This window comes from Poecilia latipinna, unplaced genomic scaffold (assembly GCF_001443285.1).
Source record: "Poecilia latipinna isolate Pla-1442-1.1 unplaced genomic scaffold, P_latipinna-1.0 Scaffold510, whole genome shotgun sequence".
NCBI lineage: Eukaryota > Metazoa > Chordata > Actinopteri > Cyprinodontiformes > Poeciliidae > Poecilia > Poecilia latipinna.
Window position 1 is genome coordinate 191445 of NW_015113126.1, and position 15679 is coordinate 207123.

The 15679-nt window shown below is 37.2% G+C and overlaps 2 protein-coding genes across 4 annotated transcripts in view; one reads left to right on the forward strand and one right to left on the reverse strand.

Annotated features, from left to right (window-relative positions):
* Nucleotides 1–4753: 4753 nt before the first annotated feature.
* hmgb1a (high mobility group box 1a) lies at nt 4754–8270 on the reverse strand. Its single transcript, XM_015040459.1, has 5 exons — nt 8163–8270; nt 5766–5926; nt 5494–5639; nt 5210–5384; nt 4754–5117 (listed from the first exon to the last, which is right to left on the reverse strand). The coding sequence occupies exons 2-5, from the start codon at nt 5910–5912 to the stop codon at nt 4986–4988; spliced, it is 600 nt and encodes a 199-aa protein (XP_014895945.1). The 5' UTR covers nt 5913–5926; nt 8163–8270; the 3' UTR covers nt 4754–4985.
* The window catches only part of uspl1 (ubiquitin specific peptidase like 1), a 21581-nt gene continuing 13316 nt past the window's right edge, over nt 7415–15679 (forward strand). Inside the window, exons 1-3 of one of the 3 annotated variants that reach the window (XM_015040458.1) lie at nt 7415–7554; nt 7689–7741; nt 14367–14497. In XM_015040458.1, coding sequence (XP_014895944.1) covers nt 7696–7741; nt 14367–14497 — 177 coding nt within the window. In that variant the 5' untranslated portion in view covers nt 7415–7554; nt 7689–7695. Of the gene's footprint in view, nt 7555–7688; nt 7742–14366; nt 14581–15679 lie in introns of those variants that run through there. The other 2 variants (XM_015040456.1, XM_015040457.1) reach the window with 2 other exon arrangements.

Below are 15679 nucleotides of genomic sequence, written 5' to 3' on the forward strand. Positions count from 1 at the left end.
ACATTAGACTGAATATGAACTAAAGTAATAACAAAATGATAATACCAAAAATCTCTATCAGCATCATACTGTGGGAATGCTTTTCTGAATAATTACACCTAAATAATTATGGAAAAACAAAACTCTGTTAACTTCAGAACACTAAACATCCCATCAGAGGATTGGAAAGGGGATCAATGGAAGGATTCAGGTAAAACCATATCAATCCATCAGAATCGTCCATTTAAAGATTGTTCAGAATCTAGAACAAGACTTGTAAACTGATGTATTTAGATGGTTTCCATCCGATCTGACTGACATTCAGCTACTTTATCAAAGAAAGGGGAGTTTATTCTTTAATCTCTTATCAGCATTTCATGTAAAACGTTCTATTTTTAAATAATGAATGTATTTCAGATCATATAAACAACTGTGCAAGAGTTTTTTCAATTACTAAAGATGTAGACGACATCCTTACTTTAGCACCGTATTTTAAGAGAGGTAACCCAAACAACAAACATGCATGATTTCACAGCAAACATTTCACCTCTTGTGGCGTAAAAAGAGGTGAAGCTGGAGAACCTGTGTGCAGTCTTCTGCTGTTTCCAGGATAAATAGTGAAGATACACTATTTGTGCATGAGATATGGGTTTCCTTTTGCAACAGCGCCACTCAGTGGAAGTGACGCATTTCAACCTCGTTTTAAAGCTGCATTTATAGCAATTTGACCATTAACGTTTGTTCATTTTTGACTGGTAAATATGATGTTTGGATCTACACAAGCGTGCCTCTGTGCAAACACATAAGAATAAATAACATTCTTAACATTCAGTTCAACACAGCATTCAGTTGTATATTGAAAGCAATGAGCATGTTTGCTCTGCAAACGTAAGTGGCAAGTTAAGCAAAAGCTTAACTTGATAAAAGTGAGAATAAGAGCAAATGCTTTTATTTTAAATAAGTTGCAAAAGCGAAACAAACACCATTTTCATTTCAGGTTATGAGCAGAAAAGAAAATTTTGTACTCAAAATAGTAGATTAAAAACAAAGTTAAGGTTTATTTTAAGCACATTCACATACAATGCTTCTGGAAAATTTCCCGTTTTTCACATTTTTTATATTACAGCCTTATTCCAAATTGCATTAAATTAAACCCTTTCCTCAAAATTCTACACACAAATTCCCCATTATGATAATGTAGGGGCAAGACGGAATGAGTGTTTTGTAAATTTATTTAAAATGAAAAACCAAGAAATCCAATCTGGGTAATTATTCACAACCTTTATCATAAAACTTCAGATGTTTCAACAGCTTGAACTGAGTCCAGTTAGGGTAAATTTAGTTTATTGGACTTAACTTGGAAAAGTACCAAGATGCCTGGGAAAGGTTCCACAGGTGATGGTGCAGGTCAGAGGTCAACAACTGAGCATGAAAACAAAGAAATTGTCAGTAGACATTTGAGATTTTCTGTTATGATGAGGCAAAGATTGAACTCTTTGGTGTGAACGCCAGGCGTCGCGTTTGGAGGAATCCAGACAGGGCAATACAATCCCTACAGTGAAGCATGGTGGTGGCAGCATCAGAGTATGGGGATATTTTACAGCAGAAGAAACTGGCAGACGAGTCAGGATAAAATCAGGATGAATGCAGCAATAAACTAAGACATCAGACTTTATGGTCAAAGATCAAAGAAGAATTTAATTTCATTTACTCCTTGTATGTTTATATTATTAAGAGTAATCATCGTCTCACTATTTCTCCTATGACTTATAAAGAAACTAAAAAGGTTTTCTTTAAATTTAAAGAAAATCTTGTGGTATCAAACCAGTGTTTTCTTTTATAAACTGCTGCAATTCCAGACCAGAACTGGAAATATTTATATATATAAATATAAAAAGTTTTTTTTAGCAGACTTCCATTTTTCTAGGCAAAAATATCCTGATGGATAAGAGGTTGCGCTGTACTGCAGAATATGACCATTAGGTGTCACCATGAGACCACTTATTGCGCTGAGTCGGATTCAGTGGACTCTACCAGCTGAGATTAAGCGGTAGCAGTAGCTAAACCTGCCCAGTTCACAGTTTGGCCGCTTTTGCTCCTGAATGGGTCCGCACAGAAACTGACCAGCAGCTGCATAAAGGCACAAGGCACAGTAGTAGTTCCATTTAAACCCGCCTCTCTTTCCAGTAACACGTTGTTATCAGTTACTACAATATAGGAAGTGCAATGTGTTGGACTGTTTGGAGTGTAAACAACATCGACTTCTCTCAGTCTCTAACTTTAGACACATTGCTAACAAAGAAGGGGGGTGATAACCAGCAGTGACGGTAGCTTGCAGCTGCCAAATGCTTGGAAACTGTGTTTGCCTCTAGTTGGCTGTGAGGAACAATAACAGACACTGTGAAGCCAACAAATCTAATCCACTGGGCAGAAATTAGGGGATTTCTCCATGACTGTGTTTGTCGGTTAGTTTCTATATTTAAAAAAAATGAGAGAAGTAATCAGGGTAGGGCAGGAAAAAGAAGCGTCACCTTCAGGGTCACACAAGGCTTTATCAAAGCAGGTCTGAGGTCAGCCGCTGCCATGTGTGTGCTTGTCCCTTTGCCTACTTTGCTATCAAGTCCCTGTTGAAGGGCCAAGGACGATCTTAGAGAGAGAGAGAGAGAGAGAGAGAGAGAGAGAGAGAGAGAGAGAGAGAGAAAAAAGCAGAAGACCATCTTTGTGTTTTACACCAGAGGTAAAACACTTATAAAATGTAGGGATATAAATATTTTCTTTTGTTTACGTGGCTTACAGGGTTTGGTTTGTAGTGGCTTGCACAGACGTGTCATATACTTATGTCACTGGGATTTCAAAGCACGTAATCCTTCTTATATAAATGGCTTTTTTTTATTTTTTTTTTATCCTGGATGGGACCTGGAGAGCAGATGAGAGATGAAGTGGCTGCAACTAAATAAAACAGCAAGCTGGCGATGCTTTCTGGCATGCAAGTACGCTGCAACTTTGATTACCCTTCAACCAACCACCCAGCATGGCAGGGAAGAGTGGTGAAGCTGCATGTTTGCATACAACCACAGTGAGCTAAAACACAGGATACAGACAGTTGTGGCGATGAGTCATGCTTTATAGGAGCAGTTTATCAAGGCCTAGGTCGTTAGATGCATTTCCAGCTCTTTTTAATCTTCCCCAGGCTTTAAGATGTCAGACCAATTTTTCTTCATTTAGCATCCATCCATCCATCCATTTTCTGAACACCCTTGTCCCTCAGTGGGGTCGGGAGGGGTGCTGGTTCTTCATTTAGCAGTTCATAGTAAAAGTTTAGATACACAGGGAATAAAAAATTCACGTTGGATCTCGAATATTTACAGCACAGAGTAGTCTTATAGCTTCATATTTCCAAACCAGGAAAGAATGTTTGGTATCCATGTTGAAACTTAAAGCTGCACAATGAATTCATTTCATTCTTTATAGCACAGACTCAACAAGGTATCAGAAACATTCCCTGGGGATTTTGATTCTTAATAGCATAATTGCAGCTGCTGGAAACACGTCAGCAGCACATCCACTGGAGTACAGAGAGCAAACTCACTGTGATGTGAGCATGGGGGCAAACAGGGGTGATAAATCCCTCTGCAGAGTTAGTTATGGGGTACATCAGGGCTCGGTGCTCGGCCTTTTCTCTTTGTTGCACAGAATATGAGATTGTAGGCACCCTAAATTTTGCTGTATGACATCAGAACTGAAAATAAAAGGATGGCTACAAATTTTGAGTGTCAGTTAAAATGCATTAAATTCTGCAATACAACTTGCCAAGTCGGATGAGGGAAGTTTGGGTGGAGGGTGTCCATAACCCCTTTGCCATTTTACACTTTTGTGCCTTTTGTTGTTTCATACTCAACTTTTTTGGGGTAAATTTTGGTTTCTCACCGATCACATTTCAGTGCAGGATGTTTCATACCTGCTTTTATAGCCAGTGATTTAAGGATATGTTCCACAGCCTAATGAAAGGGAATGTGGCTTTATGACTCATATAAATAACATCTTCAGGCTTGGGGTTGCTTAGGTTGGACTGGGGTTCATAATCTTTCAAATATTTCATCAGTTTGTACCACGAGGGAATTTTTCTGATCAGTGACTTAAAGTAATTCATATGTTCTACTCAATGTACCGTTAAGAAACATGTTTATATGACTATAAAGAAATACCATCTAACAGGAGGTGGTGGTTTAAGGTTAATGTGGCTTGATAAGTCAGCATAATCTGCTCTATTACATATATGTACATGTGCATATACACATGTATATTATATATATATATATTTAGTATAATTTTTTTATATATCATGCCACTCCCAAGTTCATTTTAACTTTGTGCTGGAGGTCATACTGGATAAGACTTTTTTGAACACACACTACAAATCGATTTTATTAAAAAAAAAGTTTATTGACATCAGAAGCAATTTAAAGTTCAACAATAAACAAGGCTTTTTTTTATTTATTTTTTTTTAGGATTACAGTGGTACATAAAGATCAGTAAAACAACTGTGATACGTCAATTCTGATAACATGTTGTTTGAAATAAGAACACACATAAAGGAAAATAAAACTGAAGGAAACACTCAGATCTAACTCCGACGTTTTTACGTGCTGTGCACTGCTAGCTAAGGGAAATACTGTAAGCCCACCCCTTTAGACTGTACCAGGTAGGATATTGGTCTAGAAAAAACTACCACTGGGAAGAAAATAAGACTGGCAGAAGGATACAGACACCATACTTGTGTAGTGTTAACTATACAAAACAGGGAAAAAAAAACTGTACAGCATAAAAACAACTGATATACACAGCCTTTATGTTGGCATTATTATTTTTTTGTTTGTTTTATTTATTTTATTGTTTTTTTTTTACCCCTTTGTTACTATTGTATTTTCTTTTAGCAAGTGAAGTGTGGACAAGGGGGTTAAATGCTTTATAAACAAGAAAATGACCACTATATATTGCCCGCCATTTTAATCATCATCCTCGTCATCGTCGTCCTCTTCCTCCTCCTCGTCGTCCTCATCGTCGTCGTCATCATCCTTCTCGGCCTTGGCGGGGGCCTTCGCCGGTGCGCTGCCCACTTTTCGGTAAGCGGCGATGTCCTGTGAAGGAATAAAATGCATCCGCACGATGAAACCAGGCTGGGACTTTAGTTAGAAGAGCACATTGAAACAGGAGACTTTTGTTTGTTTACCTTCTTATACTTCTCCTTCAGTTTATCTGCCTTCTTCTCGTAGGGCTGCTTGTCCTCTGGAGAAGTGCTGTTCCACATCTCACCCAGCCTCTTGGCGACATCTCCAATGGAGAGACCGGGGTTCTCGCCTTTCACCTTAGGGCGGAACTCTGAGCAAAAGATGAAGAAAGCAGATCTGTGGAAGACAAGGGGAAAACAAAAGACATGAGATTGAGCCGGTTATTTAAACAAAAAAAAAAAAAAAAAAAGGTTTAAAAGGTTAAATTTTAACAAGCGGTACATACGGGGGTCTCTTGGGAGCATTGGGGTCCTTGAACTTCTTCTTCTTGCCACCTCTAGCTGGCACGTAGCTCAACATTTCCCTCTCATAGCGAGCCTTGTCTTGCTTCGCCAGGTCTTCAAATTTGCCCTTTTCCTTGGCGGACATCGTCTGAAAGCAGAGAAGTTACGTCATGACTGACCCCCCCCCATCTGCAACAAACTAATTTCTTATGTTTTCCTGAAGTTGTTTTATTTAAATGCAAACAGAAGCGCAGGAAATATGAACTTGCACTACCTTCCATCGCTCGGAGCACTTCTTGGAGAACTCCGCAAAGTTCACTGATGCATCAGGGTGTTTCTTCTTATGCTCCTCTCTGCATGTTTGGACAAAGTAGGCATAGGAGGACATCTTCCCCCTCGGTTTAGTTGGATCTTTCCCCATCTTGATGGCAGTATCTAGTAAACAAATAACTGAGGTTCAAATTACCTGTATATCTTCAAATGCCAAAGATACACCTGTTTCTTTCACATTAGAAAACAAAAAAAATAAATTAATCAATGCGTATATCAGCTATTAAATATTCTTATTTTTGATTCATTAATGGATTAAAGTAACAAAAAAAGAATTCAAACTATTTGATCTGTCGATCAAAAAAAAAAGAAAAAAGGAAAAGGCATGCTAGAATGTGCTCCAAATTTGTCCTGAAATTGCGTTTTTAAATATTAGACTGGATCATTTTAATTAATAAATCGAAATGTGATTTTGTTTACACTTCCACCAGTCTCTGAAACGCCCTACTATAAAAAGAGAGCATCAACGGAAGCCCCCCCACCGCCCCCTCTGCTGTCAAACCGAGTTAGGACCACTTAACGCAGTCCACTAAAATAAACCGCCCAGCAATGACGGAGCTGATGCGGTGAAAATGACTTTATTTATTGACGCAATCTGCACGGTGGCCCCAAACATAAAACTCACTGGCCCGCGTTCTTGTTATAGCGGCTACAAAATGCCTTAGAAACGTCAAGTCACTCAGAATAACCCGTAAATGTTTTTAAAGGAACTGACTTTCTGGTCAGTAAAAAGTTTTCGCAAGTTCAGCTGAGAAGCATTAACCCTCTAACTCTATGTTGAATGTAGTGTGAATTTAAAACAAAAAAAAAAGACTAAAAAGAACCCCTCCTTGACATGAGTTTATGTTTTTATTTGATAAAAGAAGTTCGACAAAAAAGTGATATTTTTAAATAAAATGTGCTTATTCAACGTATTATTCTAAAAAAATGCATTGTAATGTGATAAAACACTTCTCCTTTAAAAGTCCGATTTTTTCCTTTTTATTTAAATAAGCTTAAAATTCTGCTAAAATGTGTCGTTTTCCGCCCATTAAAAGCTGCTGTAAGTCCCAACTAAGCTGCGTCGAGCGGAGTAGTAATGGCGCATATAAGGCTCTCGTTGAGGAAAAGGAGGTCAACAACGACGGCAATATTTCTTCTTCCATTTTGTGAGAATGCCTTCTTCATGAAAGAAAGTCCCCCTCAAATGTCTCCTCCCGCCTCCCAGTTCGCTTTGCAACGCGACAAACACGTCCAAAAAGCCGGCGATCCTGACAAAATATTTCCCCCGATTGATTCCTATTGCACTAGCCGCCTTGTATAGTAATACATTGGGTCTGTGCTGTGTCTATGAGCGGGCTGTGCTACTGACTGGGTTTCTATGAGCTCCTAATGGCCGCTCGTCTTCATCCACTAACATGGAGAATATGGCTCCTTCTCTTTGTGTCAGCGCACAGCCATTGCACTGCATGCAATAGAGGGCAGAGCGACCGCGGCGACTACTTCGTTTCAAGCCCCGATTTCAACCCTTTCCAAACGTCGGAAAAATACCCCGGAGGCGTCATTCGATTCACGAAAGACTGAACTTTATTTTGCCGCGGTTAGATTTAATAGTTGTCGGTTTATTTCTCGAGAAAAGCCGGCCAGAAAAAGTTGAAGCGAACTGCGCCTCTGTCCCTGGCTTCCCATTTGCCTCGCTGCCTGGTTTCCTATGCGAATACAGTCAGCCATTACAGTAAAGCGCAGATCGTGAGGTAATTTTTTCACTATCTTCTCGGGTGACGTTTTACAAACAAATAATCATCCGAACATATTTTGAGATGGTCTTCATTTTTCTTGTGCTTTTATGATTTTTTATGGCTTTATTTCGGATCTGTACTCTTCTCAGTCTTCACATGACAGGCGTTCAGCTTCGCAATGCACTGCAATGGCTAGCTAACGGTGAGTCTTCTACCATTGTCGCCTATCGTGTTGTCCGCTAGACATTCTTGAATTTTTACACGGTAACTACAACTTGTTTCGACTTCATTTCTTTAAAACAGGATGACTGTAATATACAAAATTATTCGTATTTACCAAAATACGCAATATTCGTCGAATTTAACCAAGGTTAATTTTTATTTCTTCTTTTTTTAAACAGAGCGTCTGCCCTCCACTCTCAAGCAGAGTAATGTGATGTTACCCGATTAAAGCCGGCTATTTTGCTGTTATTTTTAAAGCTTTTCTGCAAAATATATATATTTAAAAAACACAAGATCGTTTCATGTTTGATCAAGGCAAACACATAAGTAAGATGTTTAGGATTGTTATCTCCATCTTCATCATTTGAAACACTTAAAATATTCGTGTGTACAATACTTACCAACTGACTATCGCTGGATCTCAATGCTCTGCAATGGCTGTCTATGAGAGAACACAGGCGATACGCAGTGTCTTCAGTCTTCAGCTCGCTCAACATTACTCTCGACGGCGCTTCCACGCCATTGGCCAGCGCCCGCTTTGCGGCTCCTCGGATTGGTCAGAGGCTTTTCATTGTCCTAATAGAAGACGAGGTCCCATTGGCCCTCTTTTGTGAAACGTCACCGAAGTTTTGTGAGGCGGGTGGATACAAAAACATTAGAGTTCCGAGCATGCTGCTGAAGCTGGTAGTAGTGTAGTGTGTTTGCCATAGTATTGAATTCACTACGTTGAGCACAGTGTACAGTAGGCGAGCTAAATGAATGAGAGAACGCGGAGCGCTTATAAACGATGAACGGGGCGACTGCTAAATGTTGCGCGGCCGTGTTGGAGGGGCTTTACTCTTCTCAAGCTAACGACTCCACGGTGCATTCCATTCAATGCACCTGAGCTTATTTGCAAATTACGCTATTAAAAATGCGTATAAGGAGCATTGCGGTTTCTAATCTAAAGGTTACTATTAAGTAGTTAGTCGTCCTCTACGTGACAGGCATCCACTAGATAAGGAACAATGTCATGATTTTTGCTCTAAAATGAAAACATAATAATATTTCTGTATATGTGCCTGAATACCCCAATGTTCCTGATTTATAGACCATCATATAGGGACACTTGGCACAGCTGCTTAACTTTACACCAGTTTCTTGCCCTCTCTCAAGTAAATACAACATATTTTACTATCAGGATACATATATTTTGCCTTTTGCAATATTTTACATATAACCATGTATTTAAATTAATTCAAATATATAACGGCACCCATCAAATAGTGATTAATATATTCAGAGGATAACCATTCTCAAAATTATTTTTTCTCATTGAAAAATAGATTTTGTTTGACATTTTGAGCATGCTTTGAAAAAGTATTCATACCCCTTGAACTTTTATCACATTTTATCATGTTTCAACTACAAATCTCAATGCATTTTATGACATAATTTAGTTTATGTGTCAGATTAATAAAATGGGTGGCACAATTTCAAAAGGGAAATAAAACTTTTTAAAAATCTGAAAATTTGTAGCATGCATTTGTATTCAACCCCAATAGCCAATACTTTGTAGAACCCCGTATTGCTGCAGTTATAGCTGCAAGGTATTTGGAGTATGGGCACGTTTATGTGCTTTCTAATTCTTTTTAGCAAACTGTAGTCACATTGAGTGGAACAAAGCTGTGAAAATCAGTTTCTAAGTCTTGCCACAGGTCCTTATTTGGGTTTAGATTGGACTTTGACTGGTCTTTAAAACACATACCTTAATCTAAACTGTTCTATTGACTCCTCTGGATGTATATTGTTGTCCTGCTGGAAGGGAAACATTTGGCCATTTATTTATGTATTTTTATTGTATAAAAATATTGTATTTAACTCCATTCATCCTCTCATATTTTGACTCAGGCAACCCCACAGCATGATGCTACACCCACCATGTTTCACTCTGGTGTGCTTTGGTTGCTGTGCAGTGTTGCGTTTCAGCCACATATTGCACTTTGCATGTTGGCTGAAAAGTTCATTTGTGGTCTCATCAGTCCAGAATAATTCCATCACAAGTTTTCTGTGTCCACCATTGCTTGATAGCTAAAGGGGCTGAAAACATTTGCATGATTTACATGCCATGCTTTTCAAAGTTTTATTTGAAAAGTATTGAATACTGGAACTGAATATCACTTTCTGTTCAATTATGATCTAATTGAGTTTGGTTTGTCACATAAAACTTTAAACAAATACAATTAAGTTTTGATGTAGCACAACAAAAGGTGCTAAAGTTCAAAACTTTTGCAAGGCACTGTACAGTAGCTGACTGAAAGATACTTATTCCTGATAAAGACAGGTCTAGATACTAAAGAGTAAATAAGAAGTAAAACTGAATCTGATTAAGTCTCACCTGAAAGGAATCATTTTTATGCAGCAGCATGTTTATTTTGGATGCTGTCGTTTTTGTTTCTATCATTATTTAAATAGGTTTAATTGAAAGTCAAAATTATTCATACCCCTAGTAGATTTAGTTTTAAAGTGATATTTTCAGTTTACCAACAACTACAAGTCATGTTTTGTTTTTGTTTTTGAATGCATAGTAGAGAACTAACTTGAATCTGATTGAGACTCCTTTGAGGGAGTGGAAAAATTAGGCTGGCAGCAAGAAGAACTTCAAAACCTAAGAGAATTAGTTTAAAATACCAGTGGAAACAGTGAATTTTAAAAAGAGTTTGATTGTTATACAGACAGATTTTTCCATTGAATATTGGAAAAGGTGTATAAAACTAATTAGAATGTTTTTTTTTTTTTTTTTTGAATTAATACCATTTTCTTATTGCTGTATTACATTTTGAGAAATGACTGTGCGTCTTCGGTTTGTGGAGATTTAGAGAGTACCTTTTTATCCAAAAAGTATTCACTTTGTTGTTATATTTATGTGAAATTGATTGTATTTTTGCGCTGCTGAAACTTAGGGAGGGATTATATTTAAAAATGATGCTCTTTTTTATTTTCAAGGTATCAGAGGTCTTGTCAACATCCTAGGAGTTACAATGCTGCTGACCTGAGGCAGAAATTTTGAATCCGAGACCCCTTTTGACAAACCTCAAATATAAGAAGACAGTGACTCTCTGTCTAGTTACAATGAATCATACTGCACAGAATATGACCATGTATGATATATCTGGTTGGTATTCTCATTCTTGCATGAATTTAAGTGCTAATTTAGTGAAAATCGCTGATCTCTGCTTGATAACCAAGACCGACAGGTAATGATTGACAGTCATTTTTCCTTTTTTTTATTCCCCCCACTCCCATCACTTCCTGTCAGAAAGCAAACTTCTCAGTTTTCTCAGCCTTTCCTTTAAATCTACATCTGGGTTTGAATAATTTGGGGTTTGGATCGTATACTTCTCACATCCCTATTAGAGTGATCCCCTGAGCACTTTGGAATATGTTTGTGCATTAAAATTTGTATATAAAATGTAGCATTAGCTTTATTTGTCTTTCTTTTCACTTGAGTGAATGTATCCAAAATAAGTAGGGTTATAGTTTTTTGCACCATGTCTCATGGATGATTAGGAGATTTAACCACTGACCTATCAGTTAGAGGACACCTCATATGCTAACCTGGGATATGTGATTACGTAAAATCAACTTTAATAAGCTATTAAAACCCAATAAGGCATGAGTTAGTAAAACAGATTGTAAGTTTAAATGTATTTGAATATGTTGTGATTCATGTGTAGGAATGATTTAATAACAATAGAACTCTTGTATTGTTTAATATTTTTGCCTCAGTTCTGTAATATATTATGCATAGTTGATAGGGGTTCATGTTTTTATTATTCTAAGTGTGACTGTTGCAATTTTTTCAAAACAACTTCAAATCAGAAATTGATATACTGCTGTTACACTTGCTGAATTAATTGCATAATCAAGAGATTCTGAAAAGGTCATGTTTCTGTATTTGCTGTTGTGATAAGCAGACATCAAAAGCAACACTTTCTAATACACAAATTATGCAGTTTGAGCTTTGCTAAAAACAAAAAAAAAAACAACTCTTGTCATGTTACAATCAAGATCAACAAAATGTTGCATTTTTCAGTGTAGCTTTAGCTGAATGCTCCAGATTGTTGTCTTGCTGGAAAATAAATGTTTTCTGAAGCTCTTGCATTTGAAAACAAATTGTCCTTTGGGGTTTCCCTATATTTTTGCTGAATTCATTTTATCTTCTACCTTAAAAAGCCTTCCAGGGTTTGCTGCTGTCACCACCGTGTTTCACAGTGAGTGTGTTCATGTGCAGTGTTTGGTGACCACCAAACTTAGCGTCTTGTTTGATGCCAAACTCTAGTCGAGCCTTAATATGAGTTTTTTTTTCCAACTGTGGCTTCTTTGCTGCCACTCTCCTATGAAGCTTTGACTGGTAAAAACTCAGGCAACAACTGCTGTATGTAGTTTCTTCCATCTCAGCTGATGGGGCTTGTAACTCCTTCAACATACTCATAGATGTACTGGTGGCTTTCCTCACTAGTCCCCTTCTTGCATACGCTCTCTGTTTGTGAGGATGGCCTGATCTAGGCAGATTTACAAATGTGCCATCCATATAATTTAGAATTCCTTGATGATGTATTTAACTGAACTCCCGGGGATGTTCAGAGCCAAAGTGTGTTGATCATGTTTGATTTGTAAAAGCAATAAATAAGAAAAATATCCAAGAGGATGAATTATTTTTATTGGCACTTTTAGTTACCATAGTTATGCAGATGATACATATTTCATTGTCACCAGGTAACTTTGAACCCAAGTGTTAGGACAAATCATTGTATAGGTATGACAGCTTTTTTTTTTAGGTTATATAAAAACAAAACTGAAGTATTTAATTTTTGCCTGAAGAAGGAGGGACCAAGAGTCAGCAAACAGCTTCAGTTTTCACAGCTAAGCTACTGATCGGGTCCAAAACCTGAGCATGATGACGGACTCAGTTCTGAAATTTCAGACAATTGCACACAAATCACATAAGAACAACTGTTAGCAAAGAACTTTTCTAGAATTTAAGGACTAATGTCACAGCAAAATATTGCAAAACTCTTCATTCAAATTGCTGCCATAGTAGAGAATTAATAGCAAATTTTCAGCATAAAAAAATTAGCTTTTTTATTGTTCATTTATAACATAGGTTGGTTCCTGACTGTGAATTAGGTTCAAAGTCCAAAGCTGATCCATTTTTGGATCTAACTCTGAAACAAAACAAAACATTTGATGCTGGACGGTACACCAAGTGGCAGGCACCACTGAAGTTTTATTAGCACAAATCTAATATCAAAATTTGCTCTTTAGATCTGAAATCAAATATGGATTTTTTAAAATATGAAAACATTAGTTAAACTTTTCACAAATAAACTATTAGGGCCTGCTGCAATATTTTCTTGTTGCTTGACCTTTTTTGTTCATACAATGTAAGAACCTTTTTCTCTGTCCCTTTAAACAAGAAAGGGAGTTGGTCATGATCTTCTAAATATAATCATATGTTATTTTTATAATTGGTGCTTATCCCTGATGTCTTTATGCATTGCAACAAACTAATTCAAATGGATATTATTCTTTCTAATAGCATATTTAGAAACAAAGAAAAATGGCTGACAAAGACTTTATTCACATCCTTGAATTAAAAATGAGAAGGATGAACTAATTTCAAATGCCAATCACAACCCAGACTCAGGCCACATGTCTTCCTGCGATGCTGCCTGTCTGTGCCTCCCTTTGCATCAGGAGATGCCACGGCAGAAAGCTATAGCTGGCTCATGTTTATGCATTCTAATGAGCACTCCCTGGGAAAAATATGCAAATTCATTTTGTCATCAAGAGGAAAATAGAGGACAGGAGAGCTGCAGATACAGGAGGGGCTTAAGGGAGGAGGGCGAGTGCAAGAGGTGGGATTGGGTTAAGGGAGGTGTTTGTGTGTGAGTTTGCGTGTCTGTGAGTGTGTTGTAAATGTGTGATGGGGGAGTTAAGGCACAATGGAAGTAGACACACAGTGAGCGACATATGTAGACCCCATCCCACCCCCACCTATCTGTTCTTAAACAGATTCCATATAAATAAAAGCCATATATATATATATATATATATATATATATATATATATATATATATATATATATATATATATATATATATATATATATATATATATATATATGCAATAAATATTCACTGTCAGAAACAGAGTATATATGGAGAGATTTTATCTGTTTATAACAAAGTTGAAAAGCATTAGAGTAGTTTCTTCCATTCAGTTCACTGGTTCTGATCTACATTAACAAGATCTGATAGTGGAACAGAATCTGTTTTACTTTCAAAGTTAGCAAACATGTAAACAATTATATCTATTTTTGTAAAGGATGTTTGTTTTTTGTTTTTTTGTAGAATTCTAGTTTACTTTTCTATTTTACATTCAGAAATGTAAACAACATATAGCATGCTCTTAGAAAACGGGAAGTCAAGTGATCAGTTTGATTAAACGCGGTAGAGCTTTTTAATTCAGCCAAACCGGTTGGGGCTGGTTTGATATGCTGTGCAGTGTTAAGTTGATATGAACAATAAGTTGAGCTCTTGCAGTTGCACCGATCTACCAGGTGGAGTTCAGCTGACGCCGTCATTCAACGAAGGGGGAAGACAAAGGCGGACGCACAACACCGGCGGCGGGCGGAAGGAGAACGTTTCTGTTACGAGTTTGTCAGGAGATGCACATGGAGTCTCTGCACCGGTGGGCATAAAAAGTTAAACGCTGCGTGAATGGATTTATTTATTAAACATCACCGAATTAAACCCAGTTCAACGCGGGTTCTGGTATGTATTGCTTTGAATGATTGAAGAGGAAAAACGTGCACGCTGCTAACCTAACAAAGCTAGTTGGTTAGCATCGTGTTATCCGTCAAAACTGCATGGTCCAAGGTATATTTTTGTTTCTAGAATTCATTACTTTATCCTGTAGAGTTTAATTTAACTCTACAGCATTAAGAGTCGAAACAAGCGTAAAAAGTCATGTAATATTGTAGTGTACCAGTCTCTCTCGTGTGCTGTTGCATAGTTGAAGACATGGACTTAGGACAGGTTTCAAAGTGCCCGGATTTTTCACACTTCATCCTACAAACAAGTCACACTTAAGGTAGTGTGCGTTATGAGGAATTATTAATTCAATAAGTCGCCTTGTTCTTATTTCCAGATACTACATTAATTCAAACTGCTTTTCTTGTCGTCCGAACATTGAGTTAAGCAGAGAGTAGTTGTTCCAGGTATAAAGAAAGTTATGTTGATGTGCTCAGACACTAAATGATTCTGAAAATGGAAGCTGCTTAGTTTTTGTCGTATGCTTTAGTTTATAACTTGACGATATTGCCTTTCCAGTAGAATCATGGCGTAGGCCGCTTATAGATGCTGTGTCTGAATTCAGAACAGTTTTATGGTCGCAGAAGATCCTCATGGTACACTCAGGTTCACTTTGTACACGATGTGTTTTAAAATAACTAACACATTTACGTCGGTGTGCATCCAATATTATTTAACACTTTAAAAGTAATATTCAGTACCTTGACAATTTTAATGTTATTTGACTGTTTGATGTGATTTTAATTGATAAAAGCAGAATTTTCTAAAACGTCCCTAAGTAATGGTGATGCCTTTATATTTTAATTGACATTTTATACTACTGTGGTCAGCAGGAAACTGGATTTGTAGTGTTTTTGATGAACCACCAGTGGACACAAATTGTATGTCCACTCATTTACTCTTAGATTTTTATTTATTTATTATTTTTTTTTTTACCTTTTTACAAACTTTGGACTCAATATTATGACAGAACTCGATTAGAATAAAATCAGCAGATTAGGTAACATTTTCCTCTGGAGCCTGTTGAGTTACAATTAAGAAGATGCAAAGGTGCAAAAAA

Coding starts and splice junctions, on each gene's coding strand:
- hmgb1a (XM_015040459.1), bottom strand. CDS start 5,912: ATGGGGAAAGATCCAACTAAACCGAGGGGGAAGATGTCCTCCTATGCC. Junction 5,640..5,765: donor AGTGCTCCGAGCGATGGAAG/GTAGTGCAAGTT, acceptor CTCTGCTTTCAG/ACGATGTCCGCCAAGGAAAA. Junction 5,118..5,209: donor TGAAGGAGAAGTATAAGAAG/GTAAACAAACAA, acceptor ATTCCTTCACAG/GACATCGCCGCTTACCGAAA.